This window comes from Macrosteles quadrilineatus, unplaced genomic scaffold, assembly GCF_028750875.1.
Source record: "Macrosteles quadrilineatus isolate MER2022 unplaced genomic scaffold, UCM_ALF_1.0 Scaffold_54__1_contigs__length_841927, whole genome shotgun sequence".
Lineage (NCBI taxonomy): Eukaryota > Metazoa > Arthropoda > Insecta > Hemiptera > Cicadellidae > Macrosteles > Macrosteles quadrilineatus.
This window is the reverse complement of record NW_026542647.1, coordinates 407,257-433,553: the sequence shown is the minus strand read 5'-3', so window position 1 is coordinate 433,553 and position 26,297 is coordinate 407,257. Positions and strand designations below refer to the sequence as shown.

The window sequence follows — 26,297 nt, the reverse complement described above, 5'->3', positions numbered from 1 at the left end:
ACCTCTCACAACCACCTCTCAGAGAAGACTGACGCAAGACCGCGCGGGCTGTTGCACAATCGTCGAAACACATGACCATATATGGTAATGTTCTCGAACGTTCCAAGATGATCACGTGACCTATCACGTGGCATTTCCTTTTATGGTAATGTTTCTAGAACATTCCATGATCACATGATCCCAAGACAAGTGACGTCACTAAACACGGAACGACTCAACTCAAAAGACACGTAAAAATCAACATGAAAACAATGAGTTTCAAATGGCGTGTCAGTATACATTGAGATCGAAATACTGCATCTTCATACAAATCCTCTAGTGAAAACATGAGCACCGAATGATGCAATCGGCGCCATTTTTGTGCAGTTGAGAACCTATTGGTGGTCCTATATAAAATGAGATTCAAAAGCTGTTGTCGTTTTCGATCTCAGCCGTGAGATCCTATTATACGACAAGTATACCAAATGAGAACTGATTTAACGTTCTTTATATCTACACAAAAAAAAGGTCATCCAAATCAGAGGATCAGTCTCTGTCTGTAAGGTTAGGTTAGGTTAGGCAAAGTGAGGTTACCTACCTCAACCCACGTGGTCTACACTCCTCCCTCCTCTGTCCTAGAACGTACAAAATCACTACTACTCCCTGCGTATATACTACTTTATAAACTACCATTCTCTCTGATGGTCATGGAAACCCTCTGATTAACCTCTACAGTAATTAATGTCATAAACGTCTTCCGTGATCGCAAAAGTATGAACATCTCCCACGATCGTGTATTGACATTATCGTTGTCTTCGGCGTTCGCAGCTACATTCTGATCATCTCCTGCAGACATCTGTCTTCCGCAGTCACAGCAAAAAACCGAATAACCCCCGCAACGGAACGAAAAACGGAGAACCGACTACCTATAGCTCTAATCCGTATATAGAAGTTTGGTTAGGTTAGATTATATAAATATGGCCCCTGAATATACGACCGGTGGCTGGGACCCCTACGCTCCAACGGAACATCAGCACCGTCTTCCATCATCGCGGGAAAATATTGTTCATTTCCTACGGTTGTGTGAACATCGTCATTATCTCTCGTGGTCACAGTAAAACCTTGAATAACCCCATGGTCACAGGAACGTCACCATCGTCTTTCACGATCGCAGCAAAATTTTGATAATTTCCCGCGGCTGTGTAGACATTGTTATTGTCTCCCGCGGTCACAGCAAAACACCGAATAACAATAAACCCGCAAAAGAACATTAGCATCGTCTTCAGTGATCGTGGCAAAATATTGTTCATTTCCTGCGGTTGTGTGGATATCGTCATTGTCTCCGTAATCACGGCAAAATCTTGAATAACCCCCGTGGTAACGGAACATCTTCATCGTCTTCGCCGATCGCTGCAAAATTTTGACATTACTGTAATAAAAAACATATGCCCGAGGGGAGGGGGCAGTCTCCCCACCTCCGGATCTGCCACTGCTTTATCCTATGTAAGATATTTTATTGAGGACTGGAAACCTGTACTGCTAAAATGCTCATTGCACATTTCACCTATACTTTTAGGCCCTAAAAGTATATATATTATAAGAAGTACATACATAGTGCATGAAATGTGTCATATACGGATTTTCTAAATTATAACCAAACAGGGCAATAAAACAAATGTTTAGAAAACATGTAAAATTTATATATATATACAAAATACAAATTACAATACTGAAGTAAAGAAATAACAGTCTTATTGAAGTAAAGCCTCAACATTTTGAGTAAGACGCACCACTAGGGTAAAATTAAGGCACAAGAGTAGTTAACATAATTGTAACAGCTGATACAACAAGTTTTGTATTATTTTAATTATACAAAAATACTCTGTACAACAGTTTGTAATAGTTACAACAAAGAGAATAGGTAAACAGTTGCAAGAAATTTTCATTTTTAATAATCAATAATCAGTTTTGAAAAATCTGAGTAATTACAAAATAACACATCTATTTAGTATTTATGGCAATGGTTATTGGCTTCATACATTTATTCTAAGCTATAATTGAGCAATTAGAACTTATAACATGTTAGCTGTAGGTCAGGTTCTACTACACAGGGATGCTGACTTTATTTGCATGATCTACAATCCAATTTTCAGCTTACGAATTTTTATTAGCAAAATGTATCAATTCAAGAATAAGAAAGATCACAGATATCGATGCATCTTATTTCAGGAATTAGATTTGATAAACATATTGTAAACATTTGAAACCCTTTGGGACGGTTGAATTTTTTACATAGTAGCAAATGTATTATTTAAACATTATTTTCTAAATCTATTCCTTCAAACTATAAAACATTAAATGAAATATGAAAAGTAATAGTTCTAAATAAGGCAATTGAGAAATTGTCAGAAGGTTGTACTATGTTAACCACATTGGAACCCTCATTGTGGAGACAAAATACAAGATATTGTAGTTTCACACTATCTTAAAACGTTAAGTTAGGCCTTTAGAATGGCAGTAACACTGTCCCTAACTCTTCAAACAAAAAATAAACATAGAAAGTTGAAACAATGCAACTCGATCATGTTTGTTTGATTTTTGTTACCCATTTTTCCACTGATTTGTTAAGAAAATTCTACTTACATTAGACAATAATTATAGTTTGATACTGAACAAATAATATAATAGAGTATACATATATAAATTATTAAAATACAATTTAGTGCTTGCTCAATCCCATCAATAATAAACCATTCAAGGACTTAATTTACATCTATCAATGTTTGATATAAATCGTCAAATATTTAAATAATTTACTTACACAAAATAAAAATTTCATAGAGAAAAAATCAAATACTTCATACTAACTGTACTTACATTTTATATGACCAATGAATAATAACAAATCCCATTATTATTCATCTATTCATTGCAATAGCTACACAAGCAATAGTTTTCAAGAAGCCTTGAAGAAAGAGTGTACTTTTATACTCACAAAAAGTAGAATAAAACAAGAATATGTTTTCCTAATGGATCATAATTAATAATTCCAAAATCTACGAGAGAAAACAAAAAAAAAACATTGAACTCTTTTGGAAACCAGAACATCCAAAACAAGAGGGTTTAACATTTTTAATGTTTTCTGTGTAAAGATTTCTCAAGAGCTCAAATAACAATTTATAATGTTTAAGCTTCATAATACTGACATACGATATAAATACTAAAATATAGCCTATGTAAACTACAAAGTAGAGGTGTGCAATCTTGAGAATTATAATCAAGCCAAGCTTTTGTACATAATAAAAGAGTCGCATCGTCATATACAGATAATTAGTCTCTATTCTCTTAATCAAAATGCAGTTTCATTTTAATGCTATGATGGAGAGTTAATACAAGTGTGATGAGACAAGACACTGAGTTTAAAATAAATTTCATCAAACTTATTATTTTTTTAGAAGTCAAAATTTTATGACATCATTACAGTCAAATACTAAGAACTCAAATAAACATATTAAAAATAAATACCTTAACTTATTAAAATATATTATTGAATGGAAAGAAACTAAAATATATTGGTTTGACAACCAACAAAAAATAAATAGGAGAGGAATTCCCCTTCTGGGAATTTTAGTTCAACAAGTGATCTTCTTAGATGCTTTCCGCAATCGCGATACATGTTTGGCTTGATCCTCTTTTACAATTAAGCCTCTCGCACACTTCTACTAAAAAGTGATTATCAGTTTTTCTAAATCTATAAAATAAAACTATAGGATCAAACTCTGAGTTATGTAGGATGGTTTGTTCATTTTATGAGTCCTCTGACCATAATTAAACTAACAAAATACACAACCATGAGGTTTTCACGTAAGCAACATGATAAAGCTAGATCCTTGATAAAGTGACTATTGCAAATGCTTGTATTATTTTATTTGTTTATGGAGTATTATTTTAACTACGCTCTCTATTAGCTAACCTTAAATAGTAAATTCTGTACAACTATACACAAGTAATGCATTATTACAGCAACTACTTTTGATAAATCTCTTATTTATAAGGCCATTGTTGGCTGAGCTAGTTATATAAACAAATCTCATACAGATACAAATACAAGACTAAAAGGAACTTAGTACAAAAATGTTCTTTTGTTACTTGATTACACTATAAAACTGATCGTTTTGATCACATGATATACACACAAAGATTGATTTTAGCACTTCTGAGCTGCTGATAATATCACTTTGTTCACATTAAGTCAAGACCATCAAGTTTTTTGTTTTAAGTACACCAAGTTGTCACAACCGTACTTAATATTAGAGTATATACAACCTAACTATTTAAACCATGTAACTTCACTTAAACTAAGATTTACAAGGAGCAATATTTTTTGGTCATATAAAAATTGTCCTATAAAAAGTTGCAAACTTATTTCAAACATTGTAGAATGGTAAAAAAACTAACACTTCTAATCAAAGTTTTAGAGTCATATATAAAATTTAACTTGGTTTGTGTATAAATATAAAAATAGTCGTTTATCAATCATCATTGTGTTGTTTTGATATATTATAGTGGATGTCAAAAATCCTTTCCTAGGCATTGTGGTTTATCATACAACATATTAGTGATGTGTCAAAACTGAAAAATCTCAAAAATATCAACATTTTGGAAAAGTTTTAGTTTGGAGGTTTGATCAAAGAGTTTTGTGATTCAAAACCAAACAGCCATAATTGATTGTACCATTATTATTGTTTATTACAGAAAATACACTGTCAGGAGTTCAATTTATTTCAGTGTTTGTTGTTTCTAAATAATGATGTTTTTATAGGTTTAAAGAAAGTAATAATCTCGTTCTTGTTTCATTAGTGTCAGGAGTTTAGTTTGCAATAGTGTTTTTTAGCTTGAAAGTGGCCTAATCAGTCAAAAATTCAAGAGTGGCTGTCGGGGGTCAAATTGCTTTCAATTTTTGATTTCACAAAAACATTTTATTATTACCAGTATTTTTTCTAACCTTATCTAGGCAAGTAAAAAGTTCCATGTTTAGGTTTTGAGATTTCAAATTTCTAGTTTTGACTGTCAACAAACAACACTTGGTGACAACCACAACAACGGTGGTGACACGGTGACGGGTGACAAGGTCTATGAGCAAGGTTCCATGGCCATATGTACAGTGACAGGAGCCAGTACAGGGTTAGGTAGGAGGGTGTGGTGAGGAGGGGGTGTCTCAGGAAGGGAGTGTGTTGTTGTAGGGGTAGGAGGTGGTTCTGTATCCTCGTGAGGTGTCATGGTAGAATAGCCGTGGTCACTGTCCCCCGTGGCTGGTCTACGGTATCCAGCACTCATACGGTACGGAGACACAGAGCTGGCCGGACTGAGAAGAGCCACACTCAGCTCCTGAGCGTTGGACACTAGTCCTTGGTTTGCCCCTGCAACAATCACACAATAGAAAACACTGGACTAGTCATTTAAGGAAGGACATGACATAATATTAATTTTTAGTTCAACACATTACTAGAAATCCAAGGATAACGCGGTCACGGAAAATCATAATCGTACTCCGCAATCGCGGCAAAAGCGTAAAATTTCCGTAGGTGAAATAGTTGCAGAATGCATGCTTTCTGAAATTTCTGGAATAGAATCTGGATTTCGGGAACAATCCAATTATCCGAATTCCAGTCCTAATTGATTCGGATGATTGGAGTTCTACTGTATTATATTTTTATGTCTCAAATAGATGCAATCTATAATGACATTTTATTGCAAAAAATATCTCAACAACATTAAATACAATCGTGTTTTTAACCATCAATAGTATTAGTATTAGAAAATTCCGAGATTGTGTATCCAATAGAGCAAACAATGTCACATATGTGTTTACTGGTTTAGGCTGGTTTAATCAAAACACAAGGCTAAGTAGGCCCAAGTAATATTAATTTCACGTATCTAGCAAGACTCTATCCTTAGCCTACCTGTAGGTGGATCCTCTAGCATCTTGTGATGACTCTTGTCCATAGAGAACATGTAAAGAGAGCAGTCAGGGGCAGAGTAGCTTGGTCCCGTGGTTGGTCTAGCGCTAACCTTGTAGCAGCAGTAGACCATGAGGCCGAGAGCTAACAACAGTGCTGCTACCACACCAGCCACTGAGCTTAACCCCACCACTCCTGTCTGCAAGCCTGCATCCTCTATAGCTCCTGACAACCCAGAAACATACATAAATACCACTGAGTGCTAAGGTGTCTCTTAAAAATAATTTGTGGTCCTCAAGTGACAGCATTGCTAAATTCGATCATTATTATTCACCGTCGTGTCATGATAAGTAAACTGGGCGGAAGTCAAGTCATCATGAAGATAGCAATCTACATTGAGGCTGAAATGTAGATGAATAAAAATTAATTGTCAAAATTGACACTGTAGTCGCATGAATACCACAATTCTATAATAAGTAATTGCTTATCGAGGAAGATAAATTCATAAAAGTTTTTGTATACTAGTGAAACATACTTATTTTGTACGACAACTAGGATTTAACAAGATCAATGTGCCAGCTAAGCATATTTCCTTTTACCACTCCTACTCCCTCATCACCAATTCCCCATGGGCTGGTTTCCACTCATCACATTCTCTCTACCAAATAATTTATTTGTCTCAGTGCAAAATCTACTTATTGTATGAACACTGTTGCCATTTTATTTTGTTTTAGCGAATTTCCCTATAGGGAAGTAGCTATTACCGTAGGAGGAACGGTAAGTCCTAGGCCCAGGACCGATTTACTTTTTCATTTTGATGTCCTCAAAGGCCAAAAACACCATTCGTTCGAATTTTTATAAATATATATATGTTAGAGGTGTGTGGATAGTATAATTTCAGTTCGGATCGGATTCGGTTTGGATAGTTAAGGCTCGGTTTAAATCGGATCAGATAATTAGAGGTTCAGATTCAAATATTTTCGGATTAGGATGGTTTGATGTTCAAGTTCTTAATAAATAAATATTAAGGTTAGGAGGTTATAATTTGCATTTTTATACACAAAAACTACCATGAATACTGCACAATTGTGATATTGTAAGTCATTAATCTTGGTTCAGTTATAAAAATTTAAGTTTAAATTCAAAGCTTACTCAAATTTAACAAAATGGTATATCGTACCTTATATCGTGATGCAAACATTTATATGGCAAGACAATTTGTAAGTGCAGACCTTGTATTATGACGCAATCAACTTATATGGCAAGGCAATGTCTCAGTGCAGAACTTGTATTATGACGCAACCAACATATATGGCAAGACAATGTCTCAGTCCACACCTTGTATTATGACGCAATCAACTTTTATGGCAAGGCAATGTCTCAGTCCAGACCTTGTATTATGACGCAATCAACTTTTATGGCAAGGCAATGTCTCAGTCCAGACCTTGTATTATGACGCAATCAACTTATATGGCAAGGCAATGTCTCAGTGCAGAACTTGTATTATGACGCAACCAACATATATGGCAAGACAATGTCTCAGTCCACACCTTGTATTATGACGCAATCAACTTTTATGGCAAGGCAATGTCTCAGTCCAGACCTTGTATTATGACGCAATCAACTTATATGGCAAGGCAATGTCTCAGTGCAGACCTTGTATTATGACGCAACCGTTTTGTTTTGTTCTTTACGTGGTTTATTGCTATACAATACAGTTTTTAATTAGGTTTTAGGTGGGTTAGAGTAAGCTGTGATTTTAAACTTACAGTTTGTAACCTGGACTAAGGTCAATGACTAGAAATGTCATGATCATCACATCCCAACTTTGGAGGTTAGGTTTGATAAAGACGAAGATCATGGCCATGTATCTATGTTGTTTCCATTTATGTCTTTGTAAATATTTATATGTGATCAATGTGTGTACAAATTATACCATATTGACAATATCTCAAGCAAGAGATGGCAAACAAGAAGTTTAGCTAACCTATGAGACAAAGGACTGACGATAACGTTTCGACGTAGAAACCTAGGTCTCCAATATATAATAAATTGGATCGTAAGGTAAGCCTTAGATTTAATTATGTTCAATAAAAAAAAATAAAAAAATTGTAATGTATTTTGTTGATAAAAAATGTAATTGTGACATTAATGGACATTTTTAATTACACAATATTTCAGTGTTTTATGGTGTTTTCATCTTTTTATACCATGTTTTATACTGTGGTTTTTACTATCTGTGGTCTCCCTCCCCCTTTATTACCCCGGATAATCAAGGTTCTCCTTTACAATGTAAACACATCCCATCCTTGTCTAAAATAAACACATCCCGAAAATGTCGAATTTCTGGTGATGAAGATTGCTGAAAAAGTAGGTGTGAATTTGAGGGAGGAAGATATCGAAATTGCCCATCGCCTACCTAAAACTAAAACCGAGGACCGACCAGCAACAATTATAGCACAATTTGTCAGTAGGAAAGTGCGGAATAAAGTGTTGGCAGCGAAGAAGACTGTTGTCACTAATGCGGAGGTCACCGGGGAGAATGGGGGAAGAATCTACATAAGTGAAAATCTCTCCTTTTTCTACCGTAACCTACTAAAAAAGGCGAAGAAGAAGGCAAAAGGACTGAATTATAAGTACACCTGGTTCAAAAACGGGATGGTTCGAGTGAGAAAGGAAGACGACAGCAGTGTTATCCATATTGAAAATGAAGCAGACTTAGAGAAGATAAAGTAGTGTTTTAAAAATGTAAGTCCTAGTAGATATATTTTTATTAAATTTTTTCCATGGTAGATTGTATTGTAGAGGAAGAAGAAATTAAATCTATCTGTTGTCAGGATATATTAGAACTGACATCTCTTAGTAGAAACAGTAAGTTTGAAAATGGTGCTAATTTTTTTCATTTAAATATAGCATCTTTAAAAAAGCACTGGAATGAATTTGTATTACTATTTAATAACTACATTAAGTACCTGGATGTAATTGTTTTTACAGAAGTTAATATAAAACAAAGCCTCACTGATCTTTTCAATTTGGATAATTTTGATGTTGTGTATAATTTAAGAGAACACAGTAAGGGTGGAGGCATTTGTGCTTTCATAAAAAAAGAACACACCATTAAAAAAATGCCATATGTACAAAAGACAAGTTTCGAGCATATGTTATTTGAAATTTATTTTGGGAGGATAGATATGTCTATTTGCATGTTAGCTGTTTATAAACCACCTAAAACTAATGAGAAAGTTTTCATAAATGAATTAAAAGAAGTATTAATAGATATTAAAAGTAAAAATGTTATTTCACTTGGAGATTTTAATATTAACTTAAAAGATAAACTTTGTAACAATGTGAATGAATATAAAAACCTAATGGCAGCCAATGGTTTAAAATCATGTATTGACCAGTATACTAGGGAGGAAGTAAGACAAGGAAAACTGGTTAGATCTCTTATCGACCATATCTACATTAGAGGAAACAACAGCAGGCCAAAGTCAGCTGTGGTCAAGATAAAGATATCTGATCACTACCCTTGCCTGTTGAATCTTCAAGTAGGAGAGGGAAACTTAAACCTGAATAATATTATTTCTAATAAAATACAACTAGATAAAAAATTGATCAATCTGGGCATAAAAAATATAGATTGGACAACACTAAAAAATTCAGGTCTTTCCTCAAATGACAGTTATCAACAATTGTACAATAGGTTTAATTCTATTTATGAAAAGGCTAAAATCACACGTACAGAACATAAAAAAAAGCCAAGAAAGGCCTGGATGAACTGGGATATAGTTAATAAGATTAAGAGACGAGATAAATTATTTAAGTGGATTAAGAAACATCCAGAGAATACAACCTTAATAAATGAATATAGAAATTTAAGGAATCTTATAAATAAAGATATATTTAGAGCAAAGGTAAAATATTATGGCGAGATTTTTGAGGAAAATAAAAAAGATATAAAAAAGACATGGGAAGAGATTAATATAGTTTTGGGAAGGAAGAAAAAGCAGAGCATTGATGAGATGGTACAAAAATATATGGTAAATAAAGGAAGTACTTTAAAACAGATATGTCATAATTTTTCAAACACTTTTACAACTGAAATAAATAGTATTGTTCATAAATGCCATGTTAAATTAATTGATGTTGAACAAACTGAGGAAATAATACAAAACACCTCTCTATATATCCCAAAAGCTAAAAAGCGAGACATAGAAATGATTTTAATTAAATTAAAGAAAAAAAGTCCAGGTATTGATGGAATTAGAGTAGATGACTTAAAAAAATGTAGTGCCGATGTCTCAGAAATTATAGTCAATATTATAAATAATTCACTTTCAGAGGGTAGAATTCCCACCAGACTTAAAACAGCTATTGTAAGACCAATTTATAAATCAGGATGCCACAATTTATATCAACATTACCGCCCTATATCAATATTATGTGCAATAGATAAAATAATGGAACGATACATATCCCTAAACCTAAACAGATATCTGACAGAGAATAACATAATAGATAAGTGTCAATATGGGTTTCAGAAAAACAAAAGCACAGAGTTATTACTGCAAGCATTTGCTAATAACGTAAATAAAGAGATAGATAAAGGAAATCAAATATTGGTTACATTTGTAGATTTTACAAAAGCCTTTGACACGCTGCAATTTGAAAAGATAATAGGATCGTTAAGGAGTATAGGAATTAAAGGTAGATTTCTTAATTGGTTTTCAGATTATCTGACATGTAGAAAATTGATAGTTAAAATAGAAGACATTACAAGTGAAGAAGTAGAACTTAAGTCAGGTGTGCCTCAAGGAAGTATTCTTGGACCTATATTATACATTATATATACAAATACCCTTCCCAAATATATTAAAAAGGCTAATACATACATGTATGCAGATGATACTGCTATTGTGGTTGCTAAGAAAGACATTAAAGAGGCTGAAGCAGATATGCAGAGTGCAGTAAATAACTTGTTAGAATGGTGTCATGATAATGGCCTTATAATTAACGGTAGCAAGTCAAAGGTTATTCATATTCATTCACCTGCTTTTCAGTGTTCCAAAGTAAATATTAAATACCACAGTTTTGACTGTTTACATTGCAACACTTACTCATTAGTTGATAATTGTAGTTGTAAAACTTTGGAAAATGTTAATAATTTTAAATATTTAGGTGTACATGTTGATCACAAATTTAAGTGGGACATACATATAGATTATGTTTGCAAAAAGATAAGATCATGTACTTTTAAACTGTTTCATTTAAAATGTGTCTTGCCATACGATGTCTTATTGTTAATATACAGGTCCTTGTGTGAATCTGTGATACGTTATGGTTTACGGGCTTGGGGTAATGCCTCAATGACCCATCTAAAAAAAATTGAAAATATTCAGGAACAAACAATCAGGAGTATTGTACCTTTAAATGCAAGTCAACTGCCACCATTGGAAATTTTTCGATACACCGATACTTTGCCTGTAAGTAAACTCTTCATGATCTTAATTTATACAGATTATTTATTTCAAAACGAGCTAAAACAGGTAAATAATCATAATTACAGGGTGAGAAGAAACTATTACAATGTTCCCAGATTTAAAAATAAATATGGTTGCAGGTCTCTAGAAGTCCTTGTACCAAAAATGTTCAACAACTTGCCAAATTATTTTTTTAATTTGACCACTTATCGAGCTTTTAAAACTAGTCTGAAAGAAAGAATGTGGAGTGGTTTAATATAGATACTGGTCTTTCTGTCAGTGAATGTTATCTGAATGTTTAAATTATTATCTATTTATATGCTTGTTTCAGGTGTTGGCTATATTTGTTTCTGTTTTGTTAGATTTATAAATTTTATAAGATATTGTTATTTATTTGTTATAGTCTATTGTGCTGTTTCTCATTGTTTCTTAGTAATACTATTTATTTATTGTTATTTATTTATTGTTGTTTTCATGAGATTTGGATTTGAACATCAGTGGTTTTTGGTAATATAATTATGCATGTAACTCTCAATGGAACACGTTGGGACACTCATAGAACTGTGTTGATTGCTGATTGAACTCAACTTTATATATTATTTAACTAAAAATGTTTTTCATAATATGTTGGTGCAGACAAGCCTTGTATGGTTTTTGCACCTATTGTATAATATGCATGTATTCATTATAGTTCAATAAATAAATTGATTGATTGATTGATTGATTGATTGAAACACTGTACTGTAAAGTATTGTAGAATATGCTACTAAATGAGGTCAAATACCGACATATAATTGACAGATGCTGGTTCTGATCCTTGACTTAGCGAAATTCCTGCAAACCTAACTTCAATATAACAAGCCTCATTTCACCGAAATCCTTGATATAACGAATATTCAGTTCTCCAATCTGAAGGGACCCTTCAGATTCGTTATATTGAGGTTGGACTGTACTTAACTAAATTCAAACTTGTTACTGGTTCTTAGGTGTTTGAACTATTAAAGTGTTACTGTATAACAGTATACACACACAAGGCTTACCAATAGAGATTCAAATGCTAAATAAGTAACTATATTACTCTCTCTTATCGAAGTAATGTTTCATGAACTACAATATGTCAGTTGGTGATATAACTTACGAGAAGGGCCTTCTCCTGTAGAGCCCAGAATGCCGTTATAACAGTAAGCTTGGTGAGCACAGAAAGGGGCTGACAACCTGGTCACTGCGTCTGACTGTAGTTGGCACCATTCACATCCTATCACTCCCAGGCAATCTCTGCAAAACCATTGTATCATCAATTACAGAGATAAAACATGTTAAAACAGACAGAATAGTGATGGCCAAAACCAGAAATTTTGAATTTGAAAACAAAAACAAAAACCAACACTTAAGAAATCAAATCCCAAATCTTGAATCTTAAAGCCTAAACACAAAACTTGTTTACTTGTCTGGATAAGGTAAGAAAAAAATACAGGTAGTAATCAAATGTTAATTATGCAAAGCTGAAAGTAAGAACTACTGACTCTGAGATAATAACATGAATATGTGATTAATACACTTTAAACTAGTGATGGGCCGATTCCAGAATTGGTCGATTCCGATACCGATTCCGATTCTACAACTTTGGTTTCGATTCTCGATTCCGTACTCGATACCGATACCTGTTAAAAATTCATTTAATAACACACATAACTTACTGTGCTCTCGCTATCCCTATAAATAAAGGAGCATGTTAACTTATTTTTATTTAATCTTTATACATTAAGATAACTGCATTGCTATTGATTAAGGTTACATAGATTAGGTTAGCCTATAAGGAAAATAAGATAGGCTACTTCAAGAAGACATGATTTTTAAAACATTTTATTAGGTAAATTAAATTGAGACAACAATCACCGGTTTAGGTAGGGCTAGGCCTAAAATGTTCACAGAGTTTTTTGTTTAAGTATCCATAATCCAATATCTAGGCCGACAATGAATGTCCCATATTGCTTGAGCTATAAACTGAAAGTCAATATCAAAGTCATCTTCAATATCACTTGAATTACTTAAAGAATTACATAAAATTCATGGAGTTCAATCCATTTTGAACAGCTCACTAGTCACTACGCACTAGCAGACGCACAGACAGCAAACAAACAAACAAAACTAAAACATATGGTAAACCATTAATTTGCCATTTACAAACTCACGACAGCTGTTTCTGTTCAGTCAGAGAGAAACAACATATAACGATCCGCTAAATGGCTTTCTCCTATAGTCACCATGAAGCCCTGAATTAGCTGAACAGTTCGTGGGGTCTCATATCTTATAATGTCATAGCTTATAATTGTGAATTTGTCCCATAGCTTATAATCTTGAAAATATGGCATAGGTTATAATCAGTTATAAGCTATATCACACTTTTAAGATTGTAAGCTATGCCACAATTTCGAGTTAGAAAACGCGAGTTATATTAGTACCATTGACTTATTATATGTATATATTGAATGCTTGTACCATCTGGCAACGTTGCCTTTGATCTGACAACATGGCGGCAACTAGAGTTCTGTTGTCAACTGAACACACATGACACAACTTGTCTTTTGTCATTCTGTCACTGCTACTGTTGTGAAATGCAAAGACAAGCTAGCCTATATTTTGGATTATAAAACTATTACAATGTTAGTTTTTGAACTTGGAATTATTTATATCAGCTGATTTCAGAGTATTTCAAATAAACTATGATGTGCCACTCTTTAAAACCTTCAATGTCAGTTGAGTTTAGCAACATAATTAACCTCACTTTTCAGAATCGGTATCGAGTACAATGAAGCGAAGTATCGAGTATCGGCGATTCTTCGATACCACTGGTATCGAAGGTATCGAGGTATCGAGAATCGGAATCGGCCCATCCCTACTTTAAACTTAACTGACACATACTTTCTCCCATTAGCTTATGAACATCCTTTTATCAAGCAAGCGGTGGATGAAGGGTAACAATGATATTTTATGGTACAAATTGCAAAAGTTGAAATAATTATTGAACTGTAATTTTTACAACATTGGGGGTTGTACCATTTTGTTTTTGCGCTGTGACCACAAGACGTAATCACGATGGTGCCACAAACGCATGATATGTTGACAATCGTGCCCTATTCACAGGAGATATTCTTGATGGCAACAAGTTTGCAGAATAATAGTCATTGTGACATTTTGACAGGTATAATTTCAAAATGTAGTAAAAGCTAATATTACTTTACTACTGGTAACCATACCAGGGACCAGTTTCATATAAGCTACAGGCCCTGTAATACGGGTAAAATCCCTGTATTACAAGTTTAAAAACCAGTATATTGAAAATTCCAGTGTTTTTCTTCTATGGAGAAAATACTGGTGTAGTTTAGTTTGCTTGTTTATGATATATTTTGATCAAATTTGGCAAATTTATTTAAAATAATGTTTAAGGAGATATTTAACTTATTTAGGTAAAAATTCAATCACACCAATTGAAATTCATGTAATCTACTGGTTTGCTGCGCCGTGGTATTTTTCTTTGCATTTAGCCCTAACTGAATTTTATAAAAAAATTCACACACAATCAATAGCAGTAAACATTCCTATTGACTACCATACATAATTTAAAAACTATATTAAACTAATAACCGCTGTGAGTTCAAATACAGGAACTTATAATGCAGGTAAAAATTACAGGTCATTTTACAAGAGTAAAATTAATTTTATGTAACTTAATTTTACAGAATTGTAAATTTAAATTTAAAAGTCCTGTAATACAGGCAGGGTTTCATGACATACAACCCAGGCCTTAGAACCCTACTTTTTTTAATGCAGTGATGGTCGGTTTAAATATATGGTTAAGTTAGCTAGCAGCGTTTTATAATTTGACTGATGTTCAAAGTTAAATTGGACCAAAAATGAAATCTTTTTTAACAGATTCTTAACAGTTTTGGTTACCTATGTATTTTATTTTGACCCATTATAGGTTTTTATTAGTGATGGGTGGATCCAAGAAAATGTCGGTACCGGATTCCGATCCGGATCTTAAAAAATTCGGATCCGGATCTTCGGATTTTCGGATCCGGATCCAGATACACACTGACATAAGGGCGGGTAAAAAAAAACGTTATCAACAGAATGCCAATTTAAATCATACTGTTTAAAATTAAATTGGTAATGTTTAAAGGTTAATATATTTTTTATATATATAGAGTAATCTCCAGTTGAGCCAATAATCCCTCATTTTTTGGGGACACTAACAATTTTCAAAATCATAAAATGCACTAAGTTGCACGACCACCAAAAGGGTATCTGTGTTGTTTTACTATAGTTCGATCTTGAGTATGCTATATCGTGGTTTTTGCATGCAGCATCCAATTTATTTATGACTGGATAACCTCTTGTTCGTTTCTTCAAACACTGAGTCATTGCCTTGCCATATAAGTTATTTGCAACAAGAGACAAAAAAATCGGTCTCTTACATGGATACAGACTCCTTTGTGTTAGTAAATAATCGGGGTTGTACAGTGATACAGACTCCTTTGTGTTAGTAAAAAAATCGGTCTCTTACATGGATACAGACTCCTTTGTGTTAGTAAATAATCGGGGTTGTACAGTGATACAGACTCCTTCGTGTTAGTAAACGAATGGGGGTTGTACAGTGACACAGACTCCTTTGTGTTAGTAAAAAAATCGGTTTTACATGGACAAAGGCAGCTTTGTGTTAGGAAAAAAAAAATCGGGAAAAATTTGAAAAAATCGGATCCATTAAAACCGGATCCAGCCCAAGATCCGGAATTTTTTGGATCCGATCCGGTGCCGGTTCTAGCTCGGATCCGGTAGTCCGATATCCGGATCCGACCATCACTAGTTTTTATAAAACAGTGCCACAAAGACGGACCACAGAGGCATTAGAATAACATAAGTTAATTTATTGTATACTAGGTATAGGTACAAGTAGGAACAAACCTGAAACCAAGTTAATAAAATATAGAGATTATAGACACTTCGACATTAATCGAGTAGTAACTGAACGGGTTGGCGATCGGAACAAACCACGTCCCAAGAAAATTAAGTATAAAATGTAATCTGGTCCCGATGATTGGGAATACATTTATTCCAAAAATTTTTAAGTTTTGGGCTCCCTAAATTTGCAAAAACATTGCATTAGGCATTGAAATATGAAACTAAGTTTTCCATTCATATAATACTAATACCACATTTATTATACATGTTAGTTGTCCACATTATCCAATCTTTTAGGTTATCTGACCTAGGCCTGGTCGCGTAAGAGTCAGTTTAGAGAGGTTAACTGTATCTTATTTCAAACTATATAAAATAGGCTACCAATATGAAATAAAATGAAATATAAATTATTTTTGAATATTGAGTAAGTTATTGCTTTTAACTGTTCACATCACCCATGACACATGATTTTGGTTTTGTATTCTTGTCCGATTAATCAACAGGATTGCATTCAATACAAGGAAACTACTGTATTTCCATTGAAAGAGAGAGATACTTTCCAAGTTTCTTTTTTCAAAGATACTTTCGGTACAGGAAATATCTGATGTATTACAATTATTTTTTATGTTATTCTGCAACACTGTTAAGGTTAAGGAATTTCATTTTTTTTATAGACACTTTTCCGCTAATAAAATGGACAGTATGACAATATGTAGGCCTATGCACAACAGCATTACGTCTACACAAACTAGACAATCAATTAAATCTTACTTGTAAGACGTGAACTGATCACAGGCTATGGGGAAGCACGGCTTGACAGTTGGTAACAATGACAGCACAGCTGTGGGGATGTGGAGGGAAGGTTCTGATATGTGAGGGCATGGTGGGGGTAGTTGTTGTGTTGCGGGGGTATCACAGGTGCCCGTCTCCAAGGGGCATTCACATGGGCATTCACACTCACTTTGCTCCAAGCGGTTACAGTTGAGGCAATGTCTGTCAATCTGTAACAACAACCACGTGAATTAGGCATAACCTAATGGGCACTTCCCACTTGGTGCCTCAGAGCCTGTCAAACCTGAGTCCTGTCTATGAGCTCCTCCTTAGGAAGGTGTTTGTACTTTATTAAAGTTCACAATAAACATAGGCTACTCAAATCCATAACCATAACCAAAACTTAAAAAATACAGTGTAAAAAGATACGGCCTTGACTGCTGCACAACGAACAAATTACTAAAATTGAACTTAGCAAAAATGTAAATAAGGAATTAACAGTTTGGCTAAAGGACCAAAACAATATGAAGTGAGTTGAAATGTCCACTATATGTCAGGCTCATGTCTCGGTAAACATTAGAAGCATGTGAAAACCAGCTACTTACTGTATTACAGGGGCAGAAGGCAGTGACTAAATCACACGTGGTGTTCACTACGGCCAGGAATGTGTTGGTTCCAGGTAGTCGAGTCAGCTGATAGCGGACACACTGCTCACCAGATATCACGTTGGTTACTACTCCTTCCAGACTCAGGTTAAACTGGTAAAACCTCTGGACAGTGTTGCTGGATAAGTCACTACACACCAGCTTCTCTACCAACCCCTGCAGGGAGATTTACATCAATATATTATCTGATTCAAAGAGAGGAAACATACTTTAAAACCATTTAAGCTACTTGTGGGTACAGTGTGACCTACATTGGAAGCAGATTTTTCTTACCAGCCGACCAGACCAGACCCGACTCTTAAAAACCGGAAGCCAGGTGGACGCTCAGCCAGTCTCACACACACTCCACAATCACAGTCACAGTGCACACAGCGAGCAGAGTTGATAGCCAAGCATTTTTGTTGATAATACAGTTATTACACTTATTGTTATTGAACTTTGAAGTTAATTAAGTTTGTTTTTAATATTGTGTTTTTAAGTTAAGCAATTTTACCCTAGTTTTTGTTGATTAGATTTTTTGTTATTGTTTACTGTTTGAAAAATGGATGAGGAACTTTTTGATTTAATGTTATTAGACCGCCTCTCGACCAATGAGAACTCTTGTTACATACTTTGATTTATCTTAGATTGTCAACATTCGCCATTCATTATAAAATTACAAAATCAACATGGACTATGCGTATGATATTTTTATGTTACAGTAGCATTTAAAACTTCACTAAACTCTTTAACTAGGTAGATAGTACAGATAAAATATGGATCTACTTTTTGGCCCAATATAAGACAGGCCTAACCCTACGCCGATGTTGAAGTTGAATCTAATTTTTCTAATGATGCGTAATGCAGGGATGAAACTGAACATTTCGACGTGTTTAGGTTATTTATTTTGTACTAAAAATAAAAATAATACATCTAAAGGTGACTTATTCATACAGACATTTTTTACTAGTGTTGGAGGGGAGACAGTACTACATGTGTTGTTTACGGCAGACTCGGTCAGGCCCGTCCAGACCTGCTCAGACTGTCAAATTCCCCTTCCAATATAAGTCAAGCCTTTAGTGTTTAAGATACTAGAAATCAGAACAATATTGCAATACCTGCTCATAATTTAAAACTGTTTAAAAAGAGACTTGTACATAAGCTGGGGGAAATTATTTTCATTATTAATTACTATTGTCTTTGAGGCACGAGCAAAATCTGACAATATTACAAAAAATGTGGTGCGGCAGTAGTAGTGACAAACCTTGTGATTGAGCAGATCGTTGGCAAGTAGAGACTCGCGATGCGTCACATGGTGTTGTTCATCTGCCGCTCCCTTAGTCTGGGGGTCAATGAGACTAGGGTGGGTGATGAGGTAGCCTCTATCATCCATCAGAAAACACTTGACATTGCCTGGGACTGTGTCCAAAGGTGCAGAGCACGACGGTATTGATTCTACCATCAGGTGGTATAATGCTCCTGTGCAACAAAACACAAAACTGTAAACTAAGAAGCAAGGGTCTGTGGGTCAGATTTATTTGACTTCAGATTGGATTTATCTGAATCGGGCTGACAACATGGCATACTCGCTATGTGGGCAAAAAAAACCTGACAGGAATCAAAACTAATTTGGTATCCATAGATATAAAACATATTTTACCGTCTAGGTCTATGGTTTTAACATTTTGATTACACAAGTCATCTGAAAGGTGTCACAGTAATTTAATTTTAAAGATCTATCTATAAGAAGGAATTTTTATAAAATATAACTTTCTTTTTTAAACCCGTAAAAATGACAGCTACTATATTAGTTACAGCTATGACCAATTTTAAATATGATAAAATAACTAAGTTAACTCTTAACTCTCCTAATAGTTTATCTTTTTTAATCTGTATTTTTATTTTAATAATTGTTATCTTTGACACTATTCAAATGCTGTATTGTGTATACTTCTCAATGAATAAAGAAATTGAAAATTGAAATTGAAAATATGTTAAGCTAACATTACAGCTTTGCCAATTGTTCAGACTTGGGGTATGTTTTGTCTTAATAAATAACAAATCATACCTCGTCAGACAATCCTTAACATGTGGGTATTGTGTAAAAAAACTTGCTATATATGTTTTGTTGGTTATTTAAAGCTCTGCCATCGTCAGGCTCACAAAAGAATCCATTTTGATGGTGTTGTCAGAATAATTTAACTACTACGCAAAAACCATTTAATAATTTGTCATTTTACACAGTCTTGAGACACAAAATTAATATCATTAATATATAATTTGGTAAATACTGCAAAAACTACAACTATACTTGGATTACATTATTCCATCCAGATTTTACAATAGAGTGCTCGTGTAATTTGGTTTGCTATGTATATTTCTTATATACATTCTGATTCTATATTCTTATATATTCCTATATTCTTTTTCAAAAATATAATGGTTCTAAGTGAAATAAATTTAGATTGAGAAAGAGATAAAAAAAGGTTAGCCAAATATAACGCCTAAGGATAAGGACTAAAGTAGGACAGTACTGGTAAGGACTTTAATAAAACCAAATAGTAGAGTTTATCTGTGGATAAAATGGCACAATATTTTATAGGTTTATAATATTACTGAAGAATTTTACTAACTTACCGAGAGTAAAGTCAATAGCCAAAACAAACTTGAGTGGGTCTTTTCCAATAGCAATGCTGAGAGTGATGACGTAGCCAGCTCCAGCAGAGTCCAAGTATGGAGGAGTAACAGTTACAAGGCCTGGGGTCTGAGTGGCTCTGTGGTACCACGAGTGGCGAAGTACATCTACTCTGTGATCTACTACTCCACCAGGATACATCATCACAGCACCACTACCAGTCACAATGTACCTGTAACAATCAACAAACATACCATTAACCAGCCAGTATTCAATGGTTTAACACTTTCAATAATACGGCATCAGTCCACAGAAACTACAAGAAATATAAGTGTATTCGGGAGCGATCGATATGTTCGTGAGTGACCGGCTGAGGTGATGCCGACCTGTCGAGTTGAGAGCTTATCAGCAGAGAAGGTTTGCACTCAATGAAATTCAATTAACATTTTTATAGTAGCCTATATTTTTGTCTCCCATGGTCACAGAAACGTCGCTGTGTACAATGGCAAATTAAAAATTCTAGGGATGGACGGGATTGAATTGTTAGTTCGGGACGGGACAAGACGGGATTTTTAATTCCTTCCCAATTTTCGGACGGGACGGGACGGAATTTTTTCCTGTGAGTAAAAAGAAAGTCTTGAGTATTTCAGTTACCAAAAAAGAAAATTAATTTTTACCGTTTGTGGCACTATCTATAAAAACAAAAAAATGGGTAACAATTTACAGGTACCTATAGAAACTTGTGACTTGCGGTCACATTGCTATCGTCAAAATGACTCGCGGTCACGGGGTGATCGTCGGTATGACTCGCGGTCACCATCGTCGGTATGACTCACGGTCACGGCACGAACGTCGGTATGACTCCGCGGTCACAGCGCGATCGTTGGTATGACTCCGCGATCGTTGGTATGACTCACGGTAACGGCGTGATCGTCGATATGACTCCGCTGTCACGGTGCGATCGTCGGTATGATTCCGCGGTCACGGCGCGATCGTCGAAATGACTTTGCTTTCTACGTTTGCGGAACTATCGTGAACATCTCTCGCGGTAGCGGCGTCATCGTCGCTCGCGAAGCGGCAAAATCGCCAACGATCGGACCAAATCCCGTCCCGAAAATTTCCCGAATAAAATGTAATCCCGTCCCGAAAATCGGGAATATTTTTTTCCCGAAAATTTTGGGACCCATCCATCCCTAAAAAATTCCCAGTAGAAAAAAAAATTTATGCATAGTTCCAGGTTTCGAAAAATCACGCATAATTCCCGGATTTTCCTGTTTTCCCATTGGTGGACAGCCTGTATTACCACACTTGATTATCAGTATAAAACAATCTTACTTGCGAATGATGTATTTGGTGAGACTGCTGCTGATGTAGAATTTTTTCCAGTAAGCGATGATGGGAACAGCAGAGATGAGTTCAGGCCGCACCTCAGGTCGAAGGCCGGGGTTGGCCAGGAGGGAGGTTGTATCCTTAAGGTATGCCATGTAGCTCTGTACACTCAGCTGAGATACATTCTGTTCAGACATCAGGTACTTGTAAGGTGACTGGAAACACCACGAGCTCAGAAACAGGCTCGCAGTATCTGTAAAACACAACACAATTCAAAAACATTATTAAAACATATTTTTAGTTTTACTGATACATAAAACCTAGACAATATAATCTTTATAGAACTTTAGAGTTTCAATTACCCTACCATTGCAGAAATCTCTTGGTGCAGTTGCATTATAACTTCATAAGGCCTACTGTACTACTTATTTGTATCCAATGGTAATAAATAGAACTTGATCTTTACTGTTTGAATATTCCTACTGGAAGGTGCAATTGCATTATAACTTGACAAGGACTACTGTACTACTTTTTTGTACTTAATGGCAATAGATATAACTAGGTATTGATTAGTTTGCCTTGTTCGCAATAGCGTAAAAAAGTTAAACTATGAAAAATTTATAGTTTTAGGTATTTTTATGCAAGGACCATTATTTTTTTTACAAATGATCATTAAGTATAGACATTGCGGATAGCAAGAAGCATGAATAGAAGAGACAGGCCAACTTTTACACTTAAAACAACCTCCGTCCAAGTAGAAAACATGACAATGAAGTGACTACAAGAGACTTGTAAAGCAGAAAGGATGGAATCCACGTAGTTCATGCAAAAAACTTTTTCAAAATTTAAAAATCCACACCCTAACAGGACTGTACATTTTGGAATCATTAAACTACATTCATTCAGCTAAATACGACCTCCTAGAATCAATTAAAATCAGCCATAGATATAATAATCAAAATGAAAACATTTTTAGATTTCCAAGGCACCGTTTAAAACTTTATGAAAAAAGTCCGCTATATGCTGGGCTGAGACTGTACATGTGCTCCCTGCAAACTATAAATTGTTAAGTGAAAATAATTTTAAAGATAAAATAGGTGAACTTTTAATTGACAGAGCCTTTTATTTAATTACAGATTTTCATAATACCCCTTTAGTTTAGAATAGTTTTATCATTCAATTTTGTTAATTTACATTATCTTATTCATTACTATTTTATTTTTTATATTCTGATAATAATAATAATAATAATAATAATAATAATAATAATAATAAATCTTTATTGTCGTTTGGTAATATAAACATTACAATAAACAAGGTCAACATGTTTTGTTACATATGTTATAGAAAATATTAAATATTCTACAGAAAATGTTAAAATAAAGTTAAAAGAATCTTAAAAGGAAAAAGCATCAGTAATAATAAAAACTTTTAAATTAACAGGGAAAAGACCATAACAAGAACAAAGAATCATCAAGACTGCTTGGCCTCACATTTAAGCGTTGAAAAATCTACATTCTGCAAAAACTCCTCAACTGAATAAAAAGCACGACTTGTAAGCCAATCTGATAATTTTGACCTATACAAATGAATACTTTCCTGATTTCTAAAATATATTGGAAGTTTATTAAATAGTTTTATTTGCAAATATTTATAACTTTTGATAAATTTTGATAGCCTGGCTTGAGGAATATATAAATCTTTTGATTGTCTGGTGATATACCCATGGATTGAGTTGCAAGGAACAAATTTATTCAGATTCTCTTTCACGGAAACTAAATTGTAAAAAATGAAAATATTAGAGAGTGTCATGATTTTATTTTCAGCAAAAAATGCTTTGCAACTAACCCTATCCGGAATTTCAAACATAATTCTGAGAGCCTTCTTTTGCCATGTAAAGACCCGGTGAGCTCCTGAGCTATTACCCCACAGTATATTGCCATACAGCAAGTGTGAGTGAAATAAACTGTGGTAAACAATTAGAAGTGTTGGTTTAGAAACACAATTTTTAAGTTTTCTTATCAAACAACATACTCTTGACAATTTTGAAATGATATTATTGGTATGTATTTCCCAAGTGAGTTTAGAGTCTATGGATATTCCGAGTAGTTTGACAGAAACTGCATTGTCTGCTTCAAGATTACGCAAAGTAAAACAAATTTTTTCTGTTTTATCATGATTTATTTCCAGAAAATTACTTTCAAACCATAGCTTACCCAATTCAATGGCGTTTTCTATACTTTGGTTAGCAGAGTAAAAGTTGTCAGCTGATGAGATGAAGGTTGTGTCGTCAGCATATAAAATTGTTTTGTAAGGTATGGAGTTTGGCAAATCATTAATATAGAGAATAAACAAAACCGGACCCAGTACCGACCCTTGAGGAACCCCAGCAAGGACCTCCTTAAAATTTGACCTATGTTTTCCTAAATTAACAAATTGTAGTCTTCCACAGAGGTATGATTTTAAAAAAATTAGTTCGTGCTCCATTATTCCATAAAATTCTAATTTCTGCAAAAGAATTGTATGTAAGACCGAATCGAAGGCCTTACTGAGGTCTAAAAGTGCCACACTAAGATAACCACCAGATTCAAAACCATCCAAAATATCAGACACCACCGATTCTATAGCCAAAGTAGTTGAACGGCCCGGTCTGAAACCAAATTGGTTATTGTTTAAAATATTATTTAAGTTAAGAAAATCAAAGATCTGGGCTTTAGCACAGGATTCAACTATTTTTGATAACACCGGAACCATTGAAATTGGTCTATAATTTGAAATAAGAAATTTATCTCCCTTCTTATAAAGAGGGATTGTTTTACTGATTTTTAAGCAATTTGGAAAGGTTGAAGTAGAAAACACCATATTAATAAGATGAATCAGTGGTTCCATAACGTAAGAAGCTATGAATTTTACAATTTTGTTTGAAAAACCGTAAGCATCTTCACTGTTTAATGGATTAAGAGATCTTATTATTTTTTTCATATCATTCTCTGTTACCAATTTCCACGAAAATTTATTTCTAGAACGATTAGCATTATTTAGAAAATTAGAGAAATCCAAACTCCTACCTTGCTCAACATGAGCCATAGATGATGATAATTTAACTCTGACAATGCACCTATTCTGTATGTACCAACACATGTAAAGAATGTTATGTGCAAATAAAATATGTCTATGTCTATGTCTAATAGTGCGGCAGAAATTATGTTCATTCAGGGTTGTCAGCAGGATCTATAAACAAAATTCACGCATTTTTCCCGGTTTTCCCGGCTACAAAGTACGGAATTCCCGGCGTCTATTATACTTATAAGAACGGCACAACACAAGTTACACTACAGCGCGGTGGGTCATTATGGGTGCCATCTTGATAACATCCACTCATAATACTATATTTTAGGGATGGTCAAGTCTCGAAATTTCGGGAAATTTTCGGGAAATTTTCAATCTCGTTACACGAGACGAGATTACTTTTTGGCCGAGATTGTTATCGAGACGAGAAATAAAAATAAAAAAATTAAAAACGCCTGCAGAAAGTCAATGCAATACCCGCAATACAGGAGCGTGTTGTAGTTGCGTTTCCTTTTCGAAGGCGTTCTTATTTAATTAATTCTTTTAATGTAAATATTACTTTAATTCTTTTAATGTAAATATTACTTTCATTATTTTAATAATATTACTTTAATAACATTTGAGAAGTTTTGTTAAGTGTAAGCAGTGTGAGGAATGTTTTATTACGATAAAAAAAGTCAAAACAAGTAACTATTTTATAAAAATTAATATTGCTCTTATTTTATGATTTATTTTATTTTAGGATAAGTTGAACTCTATCCTAACTGATATCACCATGTTTCCTAATCGTAGGCATTTTTAATAAGTTAGGCGTGATTAATAAAAAAATGTTATGCTGATGTTATTTAATGAAAGATTGTAAATATTCTTGCCTATTATCATTATTTTAGTATTTAAACAGTCATCTAACAATGTTACAAAATCAGGTAAAAATTTCGAACGTGCATTTCCCGTTGTGTATGAGAAGAGAAATCTCGTCTCGATCTCGTCTCGAAATTTAATGAGAAATAAAAAATCTCCTCTCGTCTCGTCTCGAACTAAAAATCCAATCTCGTCCATCCCTACTATATTTGGCTAATAATTTGTTCAGAATTATCAGAGGTTATAAACTCTATAACCTTAAACATTAATTGATCAAGCTAGTACAGTTGACTACTGTCGGGTAAATAAATATGTGCACTCGAGATTGAGCCTAAATATCTCTGAGATGAATTATCCGATTTTGTTGAAACAAAAATTAAATATAAGCTGGTTTAAATACATTTTACGTGGTAACAATTAAAAAAATTTCCGTTTGCCAGAAGAATTTATATAGTTGAAAGATCCTAAAAAGTAGGTACCGGTTTTTAAGAATCTCTGCACTAACACTGAAGTTTAAAATTTAATTGTAAACAAACCACTGAGCCAATCTTTCTGAAATTTTTATGGCTTATTGGTAGGTTTATTGTTAACATTTCCATGCATTTTA

General features: G+C 34.0%; 1 protein-coding gene across 1 annotated transcript in view; it reads right to left on the bottom strand.

The window, feature by feature from the left end:
• Window positions 1–1,657: 1,657 nt before the first annotated feature.
• The window catches only part of LOC128981877 (VWFA and cache domain-containing protein 1-like), a 55,263-nt gene continuing 30,623 nt past the window's right edge, over window positions 1,658–26,297 (bottom strand). Inside the window, exons 13-20 of the mRNA XM_054400850.1 lie at window positions 21,767–22,013; window positions 20,434–20,663; window positions 19,061–19,275; window positions 17,758–17,973; window positions 17,153–17,382; window positions 12,558–12,694; window positions 5,943–6,164; window positions 1,658–5,399 (exon numbers count right to left, since the gene is read on the bottom strand). Of these exons, the coding sequence (XP_054256825.1) occupies window positions 5,113–5,399; window positions 5,943–6,164; window positions 12,558–12,694; window positions 17,153–17,382; window positions 17,758–17,973; window positions 19,061–19,275; window positions 20,434–20,663; window positions 21,767–22,013 (1,784 nt within the window). The 3' untranslated portion in view covers window positions 1,658–5,112. The remainder of the gene's footprint in view (window positions 5,400–5,942; window positions 6,165–12,557; window positions 12,695–17,152; window positions 17,383–17,757; window positions 17,974–19,060; window positions 19,276–20,433; window positions 20,664–21,766; window positions 22,014–26,297) is intronic.